General features: G+C 38.9%; 1 protein-coding gene across 2 annotated transcripts; it reads left to right on the top strand.

Moving 5' to 3' along the window:
• On the top strand, positions 1 to 24118 carry IREB2 (iron responsive element binding protein 2). 2 transcript variants are annotated; one of them, XM_074880941.1, is made up of 22 exons: positions 1 to 138; positions 1562 to 1651; positions 4886 to 5051; positions 6282 to 6419; positions 8594 to 8815; positions 10489 to 10558; positions 11747 to 11930; positions 12437 to 12576; positions 13335 to 13506; positions 14848 to 14948; positions 15417 to 15533; positions 16710 to 16869; positions 17743 to 17878; positions 18603 to 18687; positions 19300 to 19456; positions 19740 to 19864; positions 20156 to 20260; positions 20540 to 20682; positions 21845 to 21992; positions 22081 to 22203; positions 22865 to 23050; positions 23709 to 24118. In XM_074880941.1, the coding sequence occupies exons 1-22, from the start codon at positions 120 to 122 to the stop codon at positions 23817 to 23819; spliced, it is 2898 nt and encodes a 965-aa protein (XP_074737042.1). In that variant the 5' UTR covers positions 1 to 119; the 3' UTR covers positions 23820 to 24118. The 2 variants fall into 2 exon arrangements, with proteins under 2 accessions (XP_074737042.1, XP_074737043.1); XM_074880942.1 differs by lacking the exons at positions 1 to 138; positions 1562 to 1651; positions 4886 to 5051; positions 6282 to 6419 and adding an exon at positions 7742 to 7832.
• The last annotated feature ends 540 nt before the right edge of the window (positions 24119 to 24658 follow it).

Here is a 24658-nt window from a genome sequence, read left to right as displayed (position 1 = left end):
ACTGCCGCGTGGAGGCGGGGCGCTGCGCGTAGTCTCGCGAGAGCTGGGGCTGCCCCGCCCGGGCCAGCTCCCCCCGGCCCCCCGCTCCCCTCCCCGCAGAGCTAATATGGTCGCCAGCGATGGACCCTATCAGGCCAGGTCAGTGGGAGCGGGCCCGCCGCCGCCCGCGGGGCTGCCTCCGGCCTCAGGGGCCGTCGCTACCCCACCCGGCGGGACCCCCGCGGCCTCGGCCATCGCCTCGTCCCCTCTGCACCGGCCGGTAGCGGAGCGGGGCCGGCCCGGCCCGAGCGCGGCCCCCGGCGGTGTGAGGCGGGGCGGAGCGGTTCGCGTCCCCTGCCCCGCTGTCCTCGTCCGCCCGCTGCTGCTGCGCGACCGCCGGCGGCGCTTTGTGCGGGAGCGCTGCCCTGGGCCTGCAGCGGGCGGCCCCCCCGCGGCTCTGGGGCACCCGCCGTCCCCCGCACGGCCCCGTTACCGCCCCCGGCGGCGGCTACCCCCCCTCCTCTCCCGGGAGGCGCTTTGTTCTCGGCAGTGGTGGGGCCGGCTTCGGGGCTCGCCGGCGGCTGCCCGGGGCGCCTGGCCGCGGCTGTAAGCCCGTCCCGCCGGGCCTCCCGTTATTCCTGACGACCGGTTTTGTCCCTCTTTGGGCTCCTTCCGCTGCAAATGCTGCGGCGAGCGAGGGATGTCGTGCCCCTAAAGGATCTTTTGCTCGTAGGGCTGAGGCCTAAGCGGTACTCGGCTTAATTTGGGGGTTCATCCTAGTTGTTTAGATGTTCAAGTGACGCAGTTTTTGTTAGCCGTTGATGATGATGTATTTGCTTTGCAACGAAAGTGTAACTGTGGTGTGTTAAGATCAAAGCAAACAAAGGGTAAGTGTTCTGCAGCAGACCCAGCGTTTGGTATTTGTGCTCACAGGAGCAGCTCAGTGATGGCAGATCTAACACCATTTTCCCCACCGTTTGTAATCTAGATTTTATTTCCTTAAACTCTTACTATATAAAGTTCTTTAGGCCTGAGGGAGTATATCATTGGCACTGTCCCTTTAGTTTGCTAGCAACTGAATTAAAACGTTCTTTTTGTGAACCATTACTTCTCAAGAAGTTATTTATTCTCTCCACCTAATTGCCGTTACGAGGTTTATTTTTGTCTCTCGTTTGCTCGTCATTAGTCTGGTACTTAATGCTTTATGTTTTCTACTACATTAAAACCTGTATCTCTTATCTGAGTTAGTGAGGTGCATTTATCCTGTTCAGTAGATGGTAAACTGAGACAATAAAGGTCAAACGTATTCAGGCGTGTGACTGTGCTGATTACTTGCATGACCTGTATATACCTAGTATTACAGATACTTTTAAAATTCTTTTTAGTCACATATCTACATCATTAGGTGTCTCGATCCATTTAGAAACATTTTCATATTATGATTTACTTACGGTCCTAGAGGAACGTTCTTTATGGTAAAATCAGAAATAGAAAGCTGTTCTTAAGAGTCCTCTATCAGTGCTCAAACCTTCCATTCTTTTATGGCTGTAACTTTTCTTGTTTGTTTATTTTTTCCCCCCAGGAAGCCCTTACCAGCCCGTAATTGAAGCATTAGAAAACTATCCACAAAAGAAGTTCTACAATGTCTCAAAGCTTGGAGGCGCCAAGTATGGTAATGATCCTTTTTAGTTGTTTGTAATTAGGATGGTACCAGCAGTAAAGATGCACCACTTACTGCTGTAAAATGTTAGGAGATGCAGTCGTATATTGTGAATTCTTAATAGGTGTATTTGAAAGCTTGTAGTTTTCCAATCTGTTACTGCTTTATGAAGCTGACAGGGGGTAATACTTCATGTAGCTTTTTTTCAGCAAGGGAGAAAGTATAGGTGTTGCTGGTGTTTTCAGCAATACTCCAAATCAGAATAATTTCTGTGACAAGTGACAGAGAACTTCAGTGTAGTACTTCAAAAATAAATACAGTTTCTGTTATAACTTTGTACTGCTTCTTGGTATTCTACTTTCACCTTACCAGCAACTTCAGATAGTGGGTAATTGTGTGTTTACTAGAACATAGCTTCTGCTGCAATTGCTGCAGAAAGATAAGGTTTTGTGGTATTCATACAATTGCTTAATCTCAGCGTGTCATTAGTATGTAATACAGCACGAAGTGGTGCATGCCCAGAAGACTTGTACTGGGTCTTTGTGTCTGGGTGCCTTTTGAAAAATAAAAAGTGTGTGCCCATGTGATGGGGGAGGGGAATACATGCAGATGGAGAGAGCTATAGATCAGTGTCAGCTAGAATAGGCTTTACTCTGGCAGATAATCAAAATATACTTTCATTATTCTCTTGCTTTGCTTTCATGTTAAACTCCTAAAATACTTACCTGAGCTACATATTAAAGGTATTTGGGTTTTTTTTCAGTTTTGCAAGGTCTGAATTACTCTCCTGTATTCACAGGATGTGATGTGTTTCTTAACTAAAAAATTAGCAGTGGATATTTCACTTTTACCCCATATTTGACAGCAGTAATTACTTCCCTGTTGTTTGAAGGGAAGAGAGAGGGAAGCTAGTGCACAACGGCTGCTGAAACTTTTGTGCAACAGCTGTGTGCTCTTGCAAATTTCTACTACTTGTAATAATGAAGTTAATCTTTCAGATAAGCACATGAGGAGGTAGAACGCTTCTGTTTGTGGCTTTGCCCAGGAAGAAGCAGTAGCGTGGTAGTAATAAAACCAGTCAGTTCTACAGCAGTTTTTTGAAAAGCCTTGTGACAGGAGTAGAAATATAAACTAACATAAAATAGAAATACTACTTTCTGCTAAGGTGGGCCATAACACTTGGAGCAGCAGCAGATATTCCTGAAGATATTTGGAGGAGGAGTCTAAATAGACTAGATAGAAACTTCTGTGCAGAAGCTGGAAGCCTCATATGCACTATATATTAGCAAGATATTAAATACAATTTAGATACAGTGTGGGACAGCACTGATAGCAAATCCCGCATCTGAATTGCTTATTGCATGTGTTACTGGAACATTAATTTTGGGTTTTACCTGTTTGCCCTCTGCCTTGGGGCTTCTGACTGAAAACTGACAATAAGTGCCTGTTTAAATTAATTAGATTACTAATGTAAATGTTAATTGATTTATTTGCCAATATGCTAGGTTGAATCTGATTTTCTAGTATTTTAGTTTTCAGTTAGGGGGAAAATGGAAGCTAGAAGGAGCTCAGGATGATTTAGGGCAGAGAGGGCATCTGGAGATCTAGTCCAGCCTGTTGGTGGGACTAGTGCTAACTTGGAGAGCCTTTCTCCACTGAGCTCTGCAAACCTGTGAGGATGGAGATTCCACCGCCTCACTGGATCCTGTGCTTAACCACCCTCCCCGTGACCTTCTTGTTCCTTGTATCCTTCCTTCCTTCCTGCACCTTGTGACTTTTTTTGTCCTTTCACTGTGCACTTCTGAGAAGTCAGGCCTCACCTTCTCTGCAGTTCCTATTAGGTTGTAGATGACTACAGTTAACTCCCTTAGCTTTCTCTTCTCAGGGTGAGCAAACCCAGGTCTCCCAGCTGCTCCTGTGTGTCTGGTACAGCAGCCCCACAACCATCTTAGAAGGCCCTTTGCTGGATGTGATCTCATTTCTTGATCTCCTGTATCCTGGGAGGCCCAAAACTATACACAATATTGCAGATGGGAGCTTGCCAGTGCCTGATAGAGGGCAGTTGCTTCTCCATAGCTGATGGCTGCTGAGCAGCCCGTTGAGCAGTTAGGTTTTGCTGTAAGGATGTACTGTGTATTATTCGTAACCCAAGAAAACGTAAAACAATTTTCTTCTTGTAACTTGGCTTTTAAGTAAGTGGTGGCATTACAGCTAATTAGACATGTTTTTGATGACGTTCTTACATTGAGTGACTTGGCTAATTAGACAACAGTGGATAATATCTGAGACACGCACAATGAGAATGGAGTCAGCAAATCCTATGTTAATAGTTTGTAGACAAACCACTGGATTAGGTTGAGACCACCAAATCTAACTTTTGTTAAAGCCTGAAATTACTTGTTTCACCCTCTTCTTCCAACTAACTTTTTATATATGTCTCACTGTTCTCAGTCATTTGCCTGCTCGAGTGGTGCTGAAAATAATGGGATCTGGGGTGAAATGTGAATTAATCTTGACTTTTTTTGTTTGTTTGCAGTGAATAGTGACATCTGCTGCTTTTTCCTCCTCCCACTTTTTTCATTCTCATTTCCAGTTCCTCAAAATTTTTTGTGCCACAAAGCTGCTTCTAGTCAATACCTTAATCCAGATCAGTAACAAACTAACTAAAGTTGTATTTAGTGAAATGTCATTCTTCTTTACATTTTATGAAATGTATTTAATTTTAGGGCACGTGGCAGAATAGTTTCTGGTCTTCATATCACTGTTTATTTAAAAAAAATAAATATTCTGGCATTGGATGCTTTTGGCTTGATGTTTCAAGTAATGAAAAGGTGACATTTACAGTTAAAAAATATTTTTGGATATTCAAATTGCTGCTGCTTTTCACCAACTCTGATCAGTAATCCCAGCTCAAGATTCCTTGCACCTCTCCTGCCAGCATAGCATACCTTACCTTCTCAAGTGTCCCTGTCTTAACACAGTGCGGCCCAGCCGTGGGTGTCTTCCATTTCGATCCCCTAGGATAACTCATCTTCTGCAATGTGTACGTTATGCAACCCACTGTTCCATATTGTGTAATGGAGATCAATCCCAAAGGCAGCTGGAGAAGAAGGCTGCTCTAGCCCTCATCCTGCCAGTCCCTATCAAAGTGAAATTCTTTAGGAATGGGAGATTGTCATTTTTAAAAAAACCTGCGTAAGCTGGAGGTGTTGCACTAATTAAGTCAGTTTCTTTGCTTTACCCTAGATACTCTGCCTTATTCCATACGAGTGTTGTTTGAATCCAGTATCCGTAACTGCGATGGCTTCTTAGTGAAAGAAACGGATGCTATGAACATCTTAGACTGGAAAACAAAACAGAATAATGTTGAAGTGCCCTTCTGTCCTGCCAGAGTTGTTCTTCAAGACTTTACGTAAGTGTGTGTGTGCACGCCAAAACCACTGAAGTAATCTGTGTAAACTCAGAGTTGTATGTACAATTCTTTGGCTTAAAAATAAATAGCACCCAGCTTTTTGATACTGAAGTATATCTTTCTCTGAAAAGAAACCTGTGCACTGCTGCTGCTATGCAGCAGATTCCTCATGATAATTGCATGTGGTGCAAGGATAGGAGTTCTTCGTAGGGTGCCCTGGTTTTGCTGCAAGTTGTTGAGGCTGAAGCTGCAGGCCTACAAGGAACACTTTACAGGATAAGAGCCAAAACATGCATGCAAGTGGTGACATTTTGGCTGTAGCCGGGTGGCTGACAGTTCACTGAAATACATGGAATTCTTGCTTGAGATAACTGAAGATTAAATACTGCTTACTCCACAAGTATATGTAATACAGTTGAATCTATGAATAATACATATATTTAAAAAGAAGTCTCTTAATATCTTAATTTTCTTCATGATTTGAGTATGGAGTAGCTAAAAGGGCAATCCTTCACCAATTGGCAAATATTAAACTTAAGCTGTTTTGCTGACTCATTAACTATATATTTATTAAGAAGTGAGATAATTAAAAAGAGGAATTGTGATATAAAAATGAGGTCACTTCTGCTTACCAAGCAAAGTCAGGAAGACTTGTGTAGTACTGTGTTATATAAACATAACATAAACTGTCCTCTCAGTTCTGTACTTCAGTTATCTATGTAATAGCCTTTTACAAAACTCTTCTTGTTGCTGTTCAACAAGCTATTTAAAGCAAGCTATTGCTTGCTTCAGAAATGGCTGGCTCTAGAAGAAGAGTAATAATACTTGTGAAGGTGTTAAAATGTAAAACACCAGCATTGTTTGCATAGCAAGGTTGTATGGTAAAGGTAATAACCTAAAAACTAATTTGGTAGTAAAGTACCATCACAGTTCAGAAGCATAGCAAGACAAAAGAGAAATGTAACTGTTGTCTTTGAGATGTTTCTATATTTTTGTTTGGTATGTTATCTTCAAACATTTTGTTTGTTGTGAATGAGTACCAACTCCATTAACTTTTGAAAATGTTTCAAGATCTTTAAAACTTAGACAATAGAATAGTAGGGGTTTGTTATCTGAAATAGAGCTTAGGTAGATCTAGAGTTAAATAAAGTTAAAATTAAAAAGAAGCTTGTATATTTTAGTGAGCTAATGTCCCATGTTGTTATACTATTTTGTTTTTCTGTCTGTTAGTGGAATTCCAGCAATGGTGGATTTTGCTGCCATGAGGGAAGCTGTGAGGAGTGCTGGAGGAGATCCTGTGAAAGTCAATCCTGCCTGCCCAACTGATCTCACTGTTGACCATTCTCTGCAGATTGATTTCAGCAAATGGTAACGTACCTCACTTTTTTGATGAGCCATACGTTTTTGTCTGACACTGAAGTATGGATTCACTCTGGTCTTGGTACTGTCCCATCAAATTGTTTGTCATGTGTGGATCCCTGTGCTTAACCACCCTCCCCGTGACCTTCTTGTTCCTTGTATCCTTCCTTCCTTCCTGCACCTTGTGACTTTTTTTGTCCTTTCACTGTGCACTTCTGAGAAGTCAGGCCTCACCTTCTCTGCAGTTCCTATTAGGTTGTAGATGACTACAGTTAACTCCCTTAGCTTTCTCTTCTCAGGGTGAGCAAACCTTCAGATGGTATCTGAAAGAGGGCTGGATAAAAATGGATAGAATAACTCTTGAAGGAGAGAAGGAATGATTGTGAGGGGTTATGGATGAAGCTGACAACCCAAATTCTGCACAAGAGACTGCAGAAATAACTGGGTCTGTCATGGTTTCCAGGAGAGACTATGTCTTAAACAGAATGAGGCAGAGGGAGTTTGTAATTTTACTTTGCCCCTTAATTTTTTTTAAATGTGACTGCTTTATCACAGGTCCAGAGAAACGGCTTGTGATCCTACTGGATGTATTGAAAGACTGTCATTTCAGCCCATAGCTTGTGACTGATTTTTTTTAATGGGCCTGGATTTTACAACAGATTAAAAAAGGCTGCATATATTTACAGAGAGAGAAGTGTACTTCTAGGAGTCTGGAAGAGTATTGGGAGTGGAAAACTAGCAGTGTGGTTTTCCTTTTCTGAGAGGCAGTAATGTGACGAAAACAGCCTGGGGCTGCCTTTTGCTAGAAACATAATACTGCAGAAGAGGAAAAACACATTTTTTTTATTTGATGTTTGCTGAAGTAAACAGAAAATATTGCAACTCCCCTCCACCTTCTCCCCTGCCCTTCCATCGTGGAGCCTTTCAGACTCATGCAGAATTGTGTAAATTTTTCAAGCTCTTTGGGAATTTTAAAAGTTCATGGGGGAAGAAGCCTGTGGTCAAACGGACATGGGTGTATGAGTCGTTTCTGTAGACCTTCCAAATACATACAGGATTTCAGTTAGGTTAGTTGTAGAAGGGTGAAGAGTCAGAAGCTACAAATGATTTGTTGTGTTGCATGTGCTTTGTTTCGCTTTTGTGGTCTGTCCATTCCTGTGTCTGGAGGGACAGCTGATTTGACTGCAATTAGGCTAGCCTAAAATTATCAGAAAGACCAAGTGTTGGCAAGAGGTCTCAACATGCTGCTTTGTAATGATAAATCCAGCTTCTGTAGTTTCATTTTTGGAAAGATTACAGGATCTCAGCAGCTGCTGGCCTATGATAAGAAACCCTTTGCTATGGGATGGTTTGTGCTGCTTTTATATAGCTTCCATCTCCTGCGGATCAGAGGCTCCTGGACTAAGTTGGGATTTAGAAAAGGTATTCTCCAAGGCCATTCAATATCCTGTAATTCGATAACTAAGTATCTTTCTCTGTTACTGAAGCAGAAGAAAGCAGTGGCTTTAATTACAAATCCATGATTTGGTAAATATTGCGAGGTAAAAAATCATTCATTTTTCACAACAAGCTTTCTTTGCTGTCATGCGAAGACTGAATGTTGTACAAATAGAGTAGCATGCTATATGGACTTTATTTTTTTAAAGAAAACCCACAACTTCTATGTGTTCTGACTGACTTTAATAGTGTATAAAATTTATCTGAGCCTTTGAGAATTTGTATAAAAAGCCTAATTAGACAATAAAGTTATGTTTCTTTCCTTGAGAAAGCTTTGACTGTAATCATTCCTCTGTGGATTTAACAGAACGTGTACAGCACTGTCTTAAAAAAAGAAACATGTTCGGTAGGTCTGTGGCTTAGATGAGGCTCTACCCACACCTTCAAAGTTCAAAACCCCACATTTAGCCTTTGCAATGTTGTTTATAAAGATTCTGGTCTGTTGTGAACAAATAGAAGAAGTTGTTTATGTGATGTTAATCTTTGAGACGATCCAGTTCAGTTCACTTATTACCATGCTACATTACTTAACTAAGCTTTTCCAGTGGTAGTGTACTTTGCAACAAGGTTGTAGTAAAATAACTTCTTTTTTCAGATATTTTATAATCTGTGGAAGGGATTGAAAAAACAAAGAAAAAAAGGCAAAATTCCTAATGTCTAAATTAATCTTCTATTGAACGTTACAGTGCAATACAGAATGCTCCAAACCCTGGAGGTGGTGATTCACAGAAGCCGATGGCAAAGCTTTCTCCACTTAAGGCACAGCCTCGGAAGCTACCTTGCAGGGGACAAACGGGCTGCAAGGGGCCGTGTAGCGCCGGAGATTCGGGTCGCCACTCAGGACAATTTTCTGCGCAGATTGAGAACACACCTATCCTCTGTCCTTTCCATCTGCAGCCGGTGCCTGAGTATGAAAGCTTCCTTTTTTTTAATTGTTTGTACCCTTCTGTGTTGTTAAACACTGCCTGTGACAGTTTCTAGATATGCTACTTTTTTCCAAACAGCTTTCTGTACTCATCTTCACATGTGCCACAGACAGGCTTCAGCATCTAGAAGGTGGTCTGATGTAGCAAATCTGAATTAGTCTACAACAAATCTTTATTTTTACAAGAAGGGCTTTACTAAACACAGTGTGGATGGCCAACTGTGACTCACGGCTGTGATTTTTAAATGAAATTTTGAGACTTCCCTTTACAGGGACGACAAAGCATAGGAGTAGTCCTTTGTGTGTGACAAAGTAAACCTCAGTGAATAAATCAGTGAAGCATTGACTTATTTCTAAAAGTAAATTTCAGTTTTTCTGTGAGAACTTTTCAAAAGTCTCTGGCTCTTAAAGATGAACTAAGAACTACCCTATCCATCATCCCCCAGCTTCTGCAGAATCACAGTCCATCTGTCACAGAGTCGAAATTCAATGAATATCCTGCCTGTATGTAATGGCCCATGGGAACCTCATCTATCTGCCTCTTCCAGATTTTCAATATTATGAACAGATCATTGCGTACCATTCCATCTATGACAATTACATGTAATCATCTTCCTCTTTCAGCTGCCACCTCTTTTGTCTGATCTGTTCAGTTCCCTATCTTCCTGTGCCAGACAGGTGTAGAATTTAAAAGCTGATCAGATCTGTATCCCACAGTGATACGATGCTGATGGTCTTGTTAATTTTTTATAGGTATGCAAATATTCGTGCTCAGTACAAGTGTAGGAATGCAGAATTAGTTATGTTTTCAGCAATATTGATGTTTCTGGCAGCAAAACAGCAGTGGTATTTATTAAGCTGCAGTGTGAATGATGAGTATCCCTCGGGGCTTTGCAAAGCAGTGTAGCCGCTAACCTTCTGACACTGCGGAGAAGAAAGGGAAGGGTCATGGTGTAAAATACACCTCTAGAAAATTGAGGACTTCCTGGTACAAAACAAGTGTGCTCCCTTCCTTGTCCGCCTTCTCAAAGCAGAGGTTATTCCTCTTAAATTGTGGATTACTCCTTTATAATGAGTATCAGTATCTTGATAAATAACACTTGCTAAGAAAAGATGGTTCATTTTATGAGACTGTACTGATGAGTACTTGTGAAGAAAAAATCGTGGCTTGGAGGCAAAAAATACATAAATGGACAATAGTTACAGTTGTCCTGATGTTCTACTGAGTTGCTAAAGGGCTAGTATTGAACACAGAGTGTTTTTATGTGAACTAGTGAACATCTTTGTTCTTTACTGTATTGGATTTTGAGGTGTGCAACCTGTAAGACTACTGATTAGAGAAAAAAAAAAGCTTCTGTGTTTTGCAGTATATGCTTGGAATAGAGCTCTTAAAATTACTATTTTTGAGATCAAATGCTTTAGGCAAACTATACCTAAAATAAACATGTTCTCAAGCGCAGCACAGATGAAATCAGTTATTTATCACTGTTTACAGAAAGCTTGCTGCAAGGAAGGAATTACCTTTGTTCTAATACCCACTTCAAATTGTGCTGCAGGCTTAAATGAGTCTTTCATCGAACAAGCAAAAATAACAACTCGTTCTTCTGTAATTAGAAATAAATTATGACAGTGCTTATAAACTTGGTATCTTCCTAGGCCTGAGACAGTATTGAAAAATCAAGAGATGGAATTTGGCAGAAATAGAGAGAGGCTTCAATTTTTTAAGGTATGTCTGTGTACGTGTGGGGTTTGTGTTGTGTTTTGGTTGTTTTAAGAGCTTGCTCCATTTGTCTACCAGTGCTCAGGTTTAGATGATAAATGAAATGTAATCATTTGGAAATGTCAGACTCTCAAATCTGAATTTAATATGGGAACTGAAAATTTGCTAATAACACGGTTTGTGACTTTGAATCTAAAGATTGTTAGGCAGCGGAAGTTTGAAATCTAGGTGTCACTTAAAGGGGAGATAATTTTTTGTAATTCTAACTTAAAGTTTACACTGTTTGATTTAGTTCTTGTCAGTGTGGAGGTGGTGGACAAAGTAGGTATTTATGAAGCATTAGGCTTTTTAATGAGCTCAGTACTTTAAGTTGCCGTGAGTTTCTGGATAAAAGGTTCGTTATTTATCCATGCTTCTCTTACAAATCTTACTGAAGTTGGAAGTGTTGACCAGAAGCCCATGTTGAGATATTGCTGCTCTCAAAGTAGTCAGCAGTGCTGCTAACCTTGTTTTTAATGGAAGTCTTGTTTGAGGAACATCGGCGGCTTTGTTGTTAGCCAGGGATCTGCAACATTGCCATTTGATCCCCATCCACCAGTTTAACATGGTGTAGGAATCCAATGCAGAGATCTAAAAATCTTTTCATATAGGTAGACTAGGAGGTTTCTTAAAGTTGCAAATTAGCTTTTACATTATTAAAGAGGGAAACAGCCAGGTTGAATCTTGTTACAAGTTTCCACATCAGCTTTTTTAAAATCTAGCATCCCGAGTTTGCGTGTAGCAAGACACTTCTCTAAATTGCATCTTCAGTCTCATCCGGGAGTGTATAACCTAAACTAAATTCTGCTGTGAATACAAGTGCTTAGGTTCTGTTTCCTAATACTAGTGTTAGCTGTGCTTCAGATCAGTTGTGTGAACTGGAAGGCAAGAGATTTATGCAGCCCTGCTTTTGAAAGGTAGGTATGAATTATTGATTCAGCCTTCAACAGGAATTGAATGAATGATTTTGATGATTAAGAATGTGTAGAATCCAAGGGGATCATGTACCTCTGACAAATGAGCAAAAGCCACTTGCATAAATAGCAAGTACTGGTTTATTGTATGTTAGTGTGTCTTTTCAGTTATGTTCTAGAATTGAATATACCTTTTTAAAAATGCAACTCTTTTTTTTTTCTCATTTTGGAAAAATTACAGTGGAGTTCCAAGGTTTTCAAGAATATTTCTGTAATTCCACCTGAGACTGGAATGGCGCACCAAGTGAACTTGGAATATTTGTCAAGAGTTGTGTTTGAAGTTAAAGATTTCCTCTATCCAGATAGCGTGGTTGGCACAGATTCTCATACAACCATGGTAAATGGCTTGGGTATCTTGGGCTGGGGTAAGTATGCTAAGAATAACTTGATAGCACTTTGAAAGGCATACTAAAATGTTACTGAGAAATACTTTCTTCCCACTGGATATTTCTACCTTAAGCATAACAAACCGTCTTGAATTATTCTTCAGACTGGTTTTTGTCTAATCTCAACTAACATTTCTTTCCATTGAGAAACTGCTTTTTGTAATTTAAAGAGAAAATAGCCAAAACCCAATTGGTACTCAAATAAGTGATGTTTGTAATGCAGAGTAAAATCTGTCTGAAGGTTTCTTTTCTCTTGGAAAGCTAATTTCAGATATAAAATATTTTTTGGTTGACTGAAGTGTAACTTCAGCAGTAGTCTTGCTTGATTTTATTTTTCCATGTACAAATATTTAACAGAGGACTTCTACATTTCTTGCTGTAGCCTTTAGGCTTAATAGAAAGGGGTTTATTAGATTTTAGGATCTCAACATATTTAGTGTCAATTACTTAAGCTGATGAAAAGCAATCTAATATTCTTCTTCCAGGTGTTGGGGGGATTGAAACAGAAGCAGTGATGCTGGGGATGCCAGTGACTCTCACCTTGCCTGAGGTGGTTGGGTGTGAGCTGACAGGCACAGCCAGCCCCCTTGCGACATCCATAGATATTGTTGTAAGCATTACAAAGGTAAGAGTTCGATGCCTTTTCAAATAAATCAAAGTTTGTTGGAAGTTCTACCCGTGGTGTTTGAGAACTGAATGAAACGCTGGGACTATTTTTACTATACCTTTAATCATGGCAGTGCAGAAAGATACAAATAGTCTCAAACCATTTTTATTTAATACTCCTCCAAAGTAGTGGGGTTTTTTTCTCTTCCCTCCTCAGTGGTTTATTTACAGGCCCTCTTTCACTGAAAAATAATTAAAAGTATGTGTGCAGGGCTGGGGGCGGGGGAGAGAAGCCCTGTTTTCCATTTTTTTCCTGCTGGCAGCATGTAGGCTTCCTCTCTAGCTCAGAAACTTTTTCTGGATACCCTTTTCGTTCTGAAATCCACAAGTTCTATCTGTGGTTGTAAGCTGGTAAAACTCAAGAAGATATTTTCTGAACACAGGGTTTTGCCAGGGTGGCACAAACTGTCACTGTTGTAGTAGCAGGGGAAGAGCTAGCATCAAAGCACTGAGGAGCTGCGATGGCTTTGAAAATACATTCTTCTTTCTGGCATGATGCCTTAAGAAGCGTTGTATCTGTTCTTGACTAGGAAATGTGAAGAACTCCGTTGCAGATGGAGGTGTGTTTTATTCTGCCAATTTGGAGATTTTTAGAACCCAGTATGTTAAGGGTGTTGTTTTAAATGTTCATGACTTGCAAATTTCGAATTGTTGCAACAAACATTGCTTGCATTGTACCTCTTAACATAACACGTTGTTGTGTGTTCTTTTAAACAGCATCTTAAGCAAGCTGATGTTGCTGGAAAATTTGTTGAGTTTTTTGGGAGTGGAGTTTCCCAGCTGTCTGTAGCAGACCGAACCACAATAGCAAATATGTGTCCTGAATATGGTGCTATTCTGAGCTTTTTCCCTGTTGATAATGTGACATTGAAGCACTTAAAGCATACAGGTAAAGATGAAATTAAAATAGTGATTCATTGTAATAGTGTTTTAGCTATGTGGCAATACATTTTTTGCTTAAACTCCATAGTTCTTAAACAGTGGTTTTCTGCAGAGTTCTCCTGTGGCTTTAATGTATAAAATTCTGCTGTACAGTAACGGGCTGTGTCATGGGATATACTTGGCTACAATTTTTAGAAGCATCTCATGCTTCATTAGTAGAATCTCATGCATCTGAGTAATACCTACCACAAAAATTGTACTGTATGTATTTACTGTTGGCTGGTTTTGTGGGATGGTTAGTATTGGCATTTGGGTCTCTGTTATTTACCTGCTTTATTGTCACGGATGTTTTCTTGTGGCCTGTCTTGTCTCCATGTATCCCATGTATTGAAGCAAAGCTGTAGTTTCTGTATGCACAACACTGGCATGTGGGTAGCTGACTTGCACTTGAAGTTTGTGGCCAGTCTGGTTCATTTGTCTAATACCTGATTTACTAACATCATGTTATTTTTCAACATCCAGTGTCCTTGTTTTTGAAGGCATATGTAAACTTTTAACAGAAAAGTACTAAGAAAATTCTCATATTTTGAAAAGTATATGGAATACAAGTCTTGTTGATATGAAATGAATCCCTTAACCCCCTGTAGATTCCCTTCAAAATCTAAAGTGATTACTAGAAATAAGGGAAACTGCAAAACAAATCACAACATGTTCCTGATTTTTTTCACAAAGATTTTTTTTTTCCTTTGAAGAGCATTAATTTCAAGCTAAACTAGAAGGATGTCAATTCCTTATCAAGCTACTGCAAATAGAGGAAGTCACAGGGTAACAGATATCAAAAGAAGCTCATTCACATTAGTAAGCCTTTCTGAAACTGAAATCGGTCACTTTTAAATATGAGTTTAACATTTGTAATTTAGTAGCAGACATGGTTTGTCTGGTCAATGCAGAGCAAATGAAACGTTTTCTAACAGTAGCCAGCAATACTGGCTATTATCAACTAAGCACATGATCTGTATTAAACAAGTAAATCTTAATAGAGAAAAGCTTTATGGACTTCAGGGACAAATCTGTAAATTCAATTAGAGTTACAGCTGCTAGTGTTGGAACAGCTTCTTTTGTTCCTTGATATAAGAAGGAAAGTTAAGCCAATTTAAAAAAAAAAAAAAGTATTTTAATTCATGTATCATTCTTGAATAGCTCCTGGAGTTTGATGTATGGAAGTGGTGTGCCTTGAAACAAAGTACTTGATGTGATATGCTTAAAACAGACTTAATTTCTGAGAATTGTGTGTTTTTATTTATTCTTTTAATGTGACTTTTCTCATGTTTGAAACAACCTTCCTAAGGTTTTGACAAGGCCAAGCTTGAGGTCATGGAAGCATATCTTAAAGCTGTGAAGTTATTTAGAAATGATGAGAGTTCTTCCAGAGAACCTGAGTATTCCCAGGTATGCTTGAAATGACTTGTTTCGGTGTGTTTGATTCTCATAATAAATAACTACTCCTGATTTAACGATTTTGTCCCCCGCTGTAATTTTCATTGCTTCAATAAAAGTTGCATTTATTAACTCACAACTTTGAGAAGCTGAGTGTGTTTGCAAAATGTAGAGAGGGTGGGGGAAAGAAGGGAAATATGATAACGTTCTTGTCAGCTAACAGATCCTGAATTCCTGGTGCTTCTGAGTGATCTGGTAAGTCTTATGGATGGCAGAAAAGTTAGGGATAATATTAAAACGCTTTGAGTAAGATGAATGGCCTTTTACAGTGGGCAGTCTTGAAAATGGAAGCCCAGAGTTTTAATGTCTCGAACATTCAAGTTTTAAACAAAATAGGTCCTGGATCTCTCCAGAGTATATTCAATGTAATGTTGGGCTGGGATTGATAATGCATGCTTTTTCTCTGTTTATTTTTTTTAGGTAGTGCAAATTAGTCTAAGTTCTATAATTCCATATGTCAGTGGCCCCAAGAGGTCCCAAGATAGAGTGGCTGTTAATAACATGAAAAGTGACTTCCAAGCCTGCTTAAATGAAAAGGTTTGTACAACTGATGTACTCTTCAAAAGGTACTTCCTATAATCTATGTGAATAAATTTTATGTTACTTATTCCTTGCATACCTGCTGAGCCCTCCTTATTAATGTATAAACAGTTTATTCAGTGATATTCTTTTCTTGCTTGACAAGTGTCCTGAGGGTAGTAGCTGGTAAATCATAGGTGTGTTAGCAACATGAGCTTCCAAAAATCCTTAAATTCCCAGTTTAGATTGCTAGGGGGGAAAAACTTTAAGTAATAAATAGTATAAGCTTGGGAAACGTTTTCTCATTTTCAGAGTTTTTCTACACAGCTGTATTTAACTGATTTCCAAAACAGAATTACCATACGAAAAGAAAACTCATCATATCTTAAAGGAGATGCAGAAAGACTTTCTCAAGATTTGCAGCTAATCAGTGTTCTGGGTTCTTAGCTGCAAGTAAAAATCATTTGCTTAACTTGACTTCATAGAGGAAATGGTTTTACTCTGAAGGTGATGATTTTGGTTAGGAATATGCATAGGTATCTAAGAATGCAGCTAATACAGGAATGCATCTTCATTTTTAGTGTTTATCATTAAAGTTGAAGACCAGCAGCAGTGTTAGAAACATACACAGTTAGACACTGTAAAAATTCTTTCAGTTGGTTTTAGCTTTTTTGGCTTGTAATGAGGTGTGTAATACAGAATGATCAGATGTGCTGGAGAGAGCAATCATGGATCACAGAGTGGCTGAGGTTGAAAAACACCTCTGGAGAATGACTGAGTGCTGAAGGACTGGAGGGTGTGAAATGTTAATTGACATAGTCTGTTTTTAGTTATCGTCCTCTTCCAATTAAATTCTTGGGTATGCTTCTAATTCGTGAACAAGTATTGTATAGAATTAGACATGTACTCGTGAGGGATTGTTCTTTCATGTATAGCAGGAAATGAGTGTGGGATCAGCCATCGTTTGACTGGCATTTGTTCATAACTGGTGCAAAGTTAAAGCAGTTATGAAGAAAGAAGGATGAGACCACTGTATACATGGAGAGAGGCACAAACTGAGGGCTGTTTTTAAAATCTGTTTAAGGGTTCCTAATGGGACAGCTGAGTATTTTAAAATGAGGGTTCACTTACTCTTGCTGTGATGTCATACTTTCTGTACTATAATAACTGCTAACATGTGTTTTTGTCATCTAGTCTGGTGTTAAAGGGTTTCAGATTGCAGCTGAGAAACAGAATGACATTGTACCTGTTCAGTATGAAGGAAATGAATACAAGCTCTCTCATGGCTGCATTGTCATTGCTGCAGTAATCAGCTGTACAAATAATTGTAATCCATCTGTCATGCTTGCTGCAGGTATGTTGTGACTAGTGACAACTAACTTGATATTAATGATGTTCCCATGTTTACACAGCCTTGACCTTCACTTTTGTAGATTCTCTGTAATGACTTGACCTAAAGGTTTGAAACTCTAAGCTTTTAGCCTTAAACTTGTTATATGTTCTGGAGGTTACCTAATGAAAGTTACTTTTCAATAATACAATCACAAAGTTTGTGTCATAAAACAGTATTAATGATAGTAATCACAAAATACTTGCATTTGGTAGCATTTCAACAGGTAACCAGTTTCAGGGCTTTCTTCAGATGGACGCACATAGCGACACAGTTGATGCAGGAGGTGGGCTTTAGCTTTGAATCCAGCCTGGATGATGGTAGCTTGAACTATGGTTAGCTGCAAAGTCTGGAAAGAAAATCCATATAGCTGAACAACTGTTCGGTGCTTTAGTGGCTAGTTAAGGAGTGTATGCCGTACCTTCTCAACCTGCTTACAGCTTTCCCAGAACAGCTAATCCTCTGTCAGACCTTGCTGTCCTCTTTTGAGGTCCTCTGTGGCCAAGGCAAGCTTCCCTTCGGGGCTCTGTGGCCTGTATCAGAAGAAGAATAAATGGTTCTGCACTGTCAGCTAGAACATGGGAAAGAGATTTTTTCTTACAGAGAAGAAAATGGCCATCTACATCATAGGAATGGGACAAAAACCTGAATAGTATTGTTATGATTAAAGAAACTTTATTCAGGCGAGTAGCTGCTTTAATAACTTAATAAACTGAAGGTCTACTCATCTTTTTTTTAATTCTTAACTAAGGTAGCATTGTACAGATGTGCTTTTAAGGGATATACAAAACATAAGCTGTCTCTCTTTTCTTTTCTTTTCTTTTTTTTTTTTGGTAGGACTCTTGGCCAAAAAAGCTGTTGAAGCTGGCCTAGCAGTTAAGCCCTACATAAGAACAAGTTTATCACCGGGCAGTGGAATGGTTACACATTACCTCAGTTCAAGTGGAGTATTACCATACCTCAGTAAGCTTGGGTAAGTTGTGACTCCTAATTCACTTGTCATTTTGGGAAAATAGTAGGCAGGGGTTTTATACAGGTTGATAAATATGGTTGCTGTTCATTTTAGGCTGGCTAATTCTTAACTTAGTAGATTGTCACTTTAACTACTTGCTGACTTAAGTTGTTCTACTCCGTTTTACTCCCACTTTACAATTTACTATGTATAGATCTCTACCTCATCTAAGCTCTGGGTTTTTTCAGTAGCTATCTACTTAACTGTAAGTGTCTTACAGGACAGGATGCACTTGTTTGTATATTTTAGAAGTGGAAGTGGGATGTAAATTTACCAGGACAATCTGTGTTAGTCTTTTCTTAACATTGCTGCTGTTATGGGTTGTTTAGCATGCTTTTGATTGCTTCGTAGCAATAACAATTAGATTATGTTCATAATTCTGTAACAGTACCCAGCTGTGCTCTGTGAGGGATATTACCACCTTTGCTTTGCCATTACTTACAGAACTAACACCATCTTGAAATATTTTATTTGACTCTACTTTGATCGATTAAACAAATGTTACCTTGATTCTTCCTGCTTGCATCAGTGAGATATAGTGTCTGCTGTTCACTTCCTAAAAAGTTTTAATTGCCAAAGAAAAAAAAAATCTTCATAGTGATTGCTAATAAAAGAAAAAGCTATTTTGCTAACAAATTGCTTGTGATCATTTAATGTGTTACTTGATTGTTTTTTTCCAATGTAGGTTTGAGGTTGTTGGTTACGGGTGTTCAACCTGTGTTGGAAACACTGCCCCCTTGCCAGAAGCCATCAGGAATGCAATAAAACAGGTAAAGCTCTACAGCTTGTTCAATACAGAAATACAGTTCTCACCTAGTTAGCCATCAAGAAATACAGTAATCTGTGCAAAATATGCTTATTGTTGGTTTGGACTTTGTGTGACATTTTTGCATATTTGCATGTCAGAGGGAGACTGTGGTAATTTGTTGCTACATAAAATAAATGTAATAGTACTTGTAGCATACAGATATAAATTACAAGATAAATACATAGGATCTAATCTTATGGAGGAGGCAACGTGTAGATTATGTGTCCTGAATAAGAGGAGTGTTTCAAAGAGCTATGTGCTTGAGTGATTTTAACCAGCAGTGTCTAAACAGCTGCAGCATTTTTCTCCTGTGAAGCAGAAATAAAATAAAAGAAATAAAAGGCAGGAGAGGAATTCACTGAAGTGACTGGTGAATACATCGAAGGGTCAAGAGTGAAAAGGAGGAGAAGGAGGAAGGGTAGTGGGAGAGAGCAAAATGCCTTTAAATTGAAGTGTTAGAATAAATATTTGAAGTGGAATGCTAAAAGCACATCTGACTTAGTCAACGAAAAATAGCACAAGCTGTTGAAGTACCACAGAGTCCTAGAACAATATATATGCGTCTGCCTTTCAGGGTGATATAATTGCCTGTGGAGTATTGTCTGGAACAAAGAACTTTGAAGGACGTCTCTGTGACTGTGTCCGTGCCAACTACCTTGCTTCACCACCACTAGTAGTTGCTTATGCTATTGCAGGCACTGTTAGAATAGACTTTGAAACTGAGCCTTTGGGTAAGTATTTCCTTACATCTTCTATTTCTGCATCTAATGCATACATAGAGGAGCTTCTTCACATGCATTTCGGTATACAGAAACAGTATATTTGAAGAGAAAGCACAGTCATATTTGGTGTTGCTTGTAGCTAAAGCAAAGCATCCACTTAACTGATGAAATTCTTTGCATATCTGGTACCATCTCTGAAGACCTGAATGTTTACATATTTATATTCTAATATAAATATTAAGTCAAATATTTTATTCTTCAAAATTACTATTCTGTTTAAAATCTTCCTCAGGCACTGGCTTTAATGGCAAAAGTATTTACTTACGAGATATTTGGCCCACGCGAAGAGAACTTCACACAGTGGAGGAAGAGTGTGTGATATCATCCATGTTTAAGGAATTGAAAGAAAAAATGGAGGTAAGAATGGTCTTTTGTTCTATATAACTTAAATATTGCGTTTTATTGTAGCTTTATAATATCTTCCAGTTGAATGTGATTGGCTTGTAAGGTATTTCCATTACTGTCAAGGAGGACTTAACTGAGATGGATACTTGTATTAAATAGTGATTCTTCAGTAATATCCAATGAGGTAACTTGTAATATGTAACAAAAATTAAAAAGAAAATTGCTAATAAGTCTTTGGTTTCAGAATGTAAACAGATCATAAACCAATTTCTCTGTTCTTTTTGGTTAACTTTTTTCTTGTAGAAAGGAAACAAACGATGGAATTTACTGGAAGCACCTGAGTCAACTTTATTTCCCTGGGATTTAAAATCTACTTATATTAGATGTCCTTCCTTTTTTGATAAACTTGTAAGTACATGGATCTGTGCACCAGATTATATGCGTTGCATTTAAGTAAAGGAATAGCTATGCCAGTAAAGCTTCAATGTTTAAGGAACAAATTTGATTATCACTAATATTTCTCAGTCTTTTGAATACTGTTTGTATCTCTGGAATGAGTGGAGCCTGTACATCAGTGTGCCTTCCTATGTTGCAGATGTGGTTTATGTCTAAGGGTCTTGGAAGAAAAAGGTGTTTCTTATTTTTTTTTTGTTATTGTTGTTCCCTCCCCGGCCCCTCCCTTCTTAGGCCAAAGAACCGGTTTCACCACAACCAATTGAAAATGCCCATGTCTTGCTCTATTTGGGAGATTCTGTAACTACAGATCACATATCCCCTGCTGGAAGCATTGCAAGGAGTAGTGCTGCTGCTAAGTATCTGACTAACAAAGGGTAAGGGTTTTCATATTAAACAGCTCTAATTGTATCAGAGGACTGCTTCACCTGCCAAATAATTGATCAGCACTGTTGCTTTCCTGTATAAATATCTGTCTGCATAAAGTGGGGATTATACATGGATTATATATGTGGATAACGTATATAATTATATTCGTAGTAACTGTTACTGGTGTTTATAAGTAATCACCTGTCTTGCAGTCCCAGTAATCACTTTTCTTGCAGTCTCTGTCTAAGGTTACAACAAACAGCTGAGACAAACTCTTAAAAGAACTCATTCTCATAGCTGTTGTTACAGTAACATCTGCTGCCAAATGCATGCCAAAGCACAAATCACTGATTTACAAAGCAGGTGACTGGTCTTCTGTTAATGTGAGGGTAGTCACTGTTACTGTCACTGGCCTCAAGAAGAGTCAGGTAGACGCACAGAACACATCAGAAACATACATAGTTTTATAAAACTGGGCTGCATTTTTTTTTTAATGTTATTAGTGCTCTGACTTACCTCTGCATCACTGAGCATCCTGCAGCAGTTAGTGGGTGCCTTTCACCTTTGCTGAAATTCTGAAAAGACACAGAACACAATGCGGTGCTGAGCTATGCAGTGTCACACCTCAGCCAAATAGTTTGGAAATGATATTGTTGCATTATACCGCAAAGATCTACTGTCATTACAGTATCAGTGAAGCATGACAAAACAGCCTGTGGTATGGACTATTCTTTCTAACTATTTGGTCTGAATGAGTAGTATTATGAGAAAGAAAGAATTAATGGGCCTTTCATCCCAGGATGGTTGTTTGATTTATGAGGAAAAACTCTCATTTCGGTACAATACTTGTTAATAAGTACATTGGTAGAGGTAAGAGGATTAGTAAACAGGCTTGTTTCCTAGATGAGTCTCCCCATTAAGTACCATATTGCTCATAGCACTTTATTATAAAAGTCATAGAAAATTAATTTAAAATTGCAGCTTTTCTCATGAATAATCTAGCAGTGATATACACATTTTGTTCATGATTTATAATAATTACATTGTTCTTTACATCTTGCAGTGAAAACTTAGAGATGCTGCAATAATTACTATAAAAATCATAATATCGTTTTAAACCGGATAATTTTAAAATAGCTGATTTCCTTTTAAATACTACTTTTATTCTAGACTCACACCTCGTGAATTCAACTCTTATGGAGCTCGAAGAGGTAATGATGCTGTGATGACAAGAGGTACCTTTGCAAATATCAAGCTTCTGAATAAGTTCATAGGAAAACCAGCTCCTAAAACAATTCACTTTCCATCAGGACAAACAGTAAGAATACATTTGTTTGCAGAGCTACTCTGAAATGGTGATGCGGATTTAGAACTTGCTCAAACTATTTCACTTTGTTATTCTACAGCTAGATGTGTTTGAAGCAGCAGAACTGTACCAGAGAGAAGGCACGCCTGTAATTATTCTTGCAGGAAAGAAGTATGGACTGGGTAGTTCAAGAGACTGGGCTGCAAAAGGGCCTTTTTTACTGGTACTGCTACTTTGTTTGGGTTTGGGGTTGTGTTCTTGTTCTTTCTGCAAATGCTTAAAAACATACTTTAGTTTTGGGCATTAATGTGTTTAGAAACTTAGTCTTGAATATAATACCACATTCTGTTTTCAAAGACTTCTCAATAATTTCTTTGTTAGAATCTTCATAGAAGAGAATCACTAATCAGGATAAATCTGAATTTCCCAATTATGTACCTTACCATCTTAGACTCCAGATTTTGAGATAAATTAGTCCTTAACCTAGTGCTGACCTCTGGTCTCCCTGGGGTGTTAGGTATCTATCTGTTGGAGACCAATTTTCATTAATACTTGGAACATATTCAGAGTCAGCCATTTATTCATGTGGAGTAATGGAAGCAGCTACATTCAGTCTGGGATTTTCTGCCTGCTAACTACATCATGGTCACTGCCTGTTAGAAAACTCCATTTCATACTCTATGGGCCTGCTCTGGCTTATTTGCTTTCAACCTAGCTGTAAAGCTAAAAGATGTTACTTGCTTACTTACCAGGACTCTTACAAAGTACTCTCTTTACTCTTCAGTTTGAATTGCAAGGTTTTGGACATTTATGTATTTGAAGTTTACTTTTGCATTTCACTTTGACTACTGTACTGAAATACAAAACCACTTGTCTTGTTGCAGGGTGTTAAAGCTGTCCTAGCCGAAAGCTATGAGAAGGTTCATAGAAGTCAGCTGATTGGAATTGGCATAGCTCCACTTCAGTTTCTTCCTGGTGAAAATCCAAGTACTTTGGGTCTCACTGGCAGAGAGCAATTTTCTATATTGTTCCCTCCAGAGCTGTCACCCGGAATGACTTTGGATATTAAGGTATTTCTGCAATTTTTGTTAAATTTCTGTTGAATGTGCTGACGATTGAAAGCACAGGAAAGAAAGTTAATCCTGATGATGGAAAGCAGGAAAAACCCAAAACTTAATTCTCTTTGAAAGTAAGCTTACAGTAAGCTTACAGTCTTGCCTGAAGTTTGTCATGGCTATTGAAGTTTCCCAAAGTACATATAGACATGTTCTTTTTATGTAACTTATTATGCAGCCTGAAATTCTCGATTGTTCTTTTGGGCATTGTTTTCCCTCTCGTGGGCACTGTACTAGGGTAGAATTTGAGTCGTGTCTCTTCATTCAGGCTCTTGTAAAGGCAAGGGTGTGACTCGGAGGCTTCAGCTTTGTTCTGTGTAAAGGAACCATGTGCCCCTAAGAACACACTTTGTGCCCTCTTAGGGAAATGGCTCTTTCTTTGTTATCAGTAGGTAGGTAGCATGCTCCCAGCTAGAGCTGAACTGTGCAGTACAATAAACCTTCATTCTGTTCCCAGCAGTGTCTCGGATCTGCAGTGGCAGATAAGTGGGTTAAATTTGCTTGTGTTCAACAAAACTTGGGGTTAGAATGTTAACTGCGAATAAGCAAGGGGAAGTGGAAGCAAAACTCTTAATTGGTCTCTCTCTTTTTTTTTTTTGCTTTTGTTTTGAAGACAAGCACTGGAAAAGTATTCAGCGTGATTGCCTTGTTTGAAAACGATATGGAGATAACTTTATACAAATATGGTGGAAGTCTAAACTTTGTGGCTCGAAGATTCTTATAGTAGCTACTGACTCTATGGGTATCTTGCATAACTGGTAATTCTGAAAATGCCTTGTGTGAACCCAGGAATCTGTACTGTGGAACTGCAAACAGTCCTAGTGTGCTCAAAGTTACTTCGTCCATGGATGTAAAAGATTGTGAATCATTGTAACTGCAACAAGATCCTTCCTGATTTTAAATAATATTCTAATGGTGCTATTAAACATTGCTAAAATCAACATGTGTATTGTGGCAGAGAGCTGTAAGTATGGAGGGGATGTTTTATCGGACCATTTTGTAAATAAACTATCCGAAATCTGACATTGATTGTGCTGAAGATTATTATGTAAGAAGATTTTCCGCAGTTGTTTTCACTCGGTTTTTGCACCTGTAAATCTGTGTACTGCTGTTTGTTGGTTTAAGGGTAGCAGATGGTATGGAATGTTAAAGGACAAGCAGAAATTATTTTTTTTGCATTCAGAGCTTAAAACAGATGCTCAGTTTTGAATTTCTTGTTCTTTGGGTTATGGGCTGAACAGAAGGCAGTCCACATGAGGCCCATGGTGTCCTGTATAGCAGATCATGACTTTCTTAACTTTGTCATGGGGTTATATTTCATCTGGATCCAGATTTAAAACTGCTCACGTCATGAAATACTGTGTGCTTAGAACTATGGGAAACATCTCTGCGTTTTAAAAAATGCTCACAATTATTTTGTTCATGCAGGTTAAGTGTAGCACCCCAGCTTTTTGGCAAGCTGCAGTGTCCTTCGATTGAAGTTCAGCATATCTACTTCAAAGGATGCAGTTTGTCATTTACGACATCAGTTTTTACTGTACTGTCTGCAATATCACTAGTCAA

The sequence above is a fragment of the Strix uralensis genome, chromosome 11 (assembly GCF_047716275.1).
Source record: "Strix uralensis isolate ZFMK-TIS-50842 chromosome 11, bStrUra1, whole genome shotgun sequence".
Taxonomy (NCBI): domain Eukaryota; kingdom Metazoa; phylum Chordata; class Aves; order Strigiformes; family Strigidae; genus Strix; species Strix uralensis.
The sequence above is the reverse complement of the archived record's forward strand: the minus strand, read 5'-3'. Positions and strand labels throughout refer to the sequence as shown.

Excerpts from the sequence above, each read along its gene's own strand:
- IREB2 (XM_074880941.1), top strand. Across the intron at positions 1,652-4,885 it reads GCTTGGAGGCGCCAAGTATG|ATACTCTGCCTTATTCCATA; the intron begins GTAATGATCCTT and ends GCTTTACCCTAG. Across the intron at positions 20,261-20,539 it reads CTTCCTTTTTTGATAAACTT|GCCAAAGAACCGGTTTCACC; the intron begins GTAAGTACATGG and ends CTCCCTTCTTAG.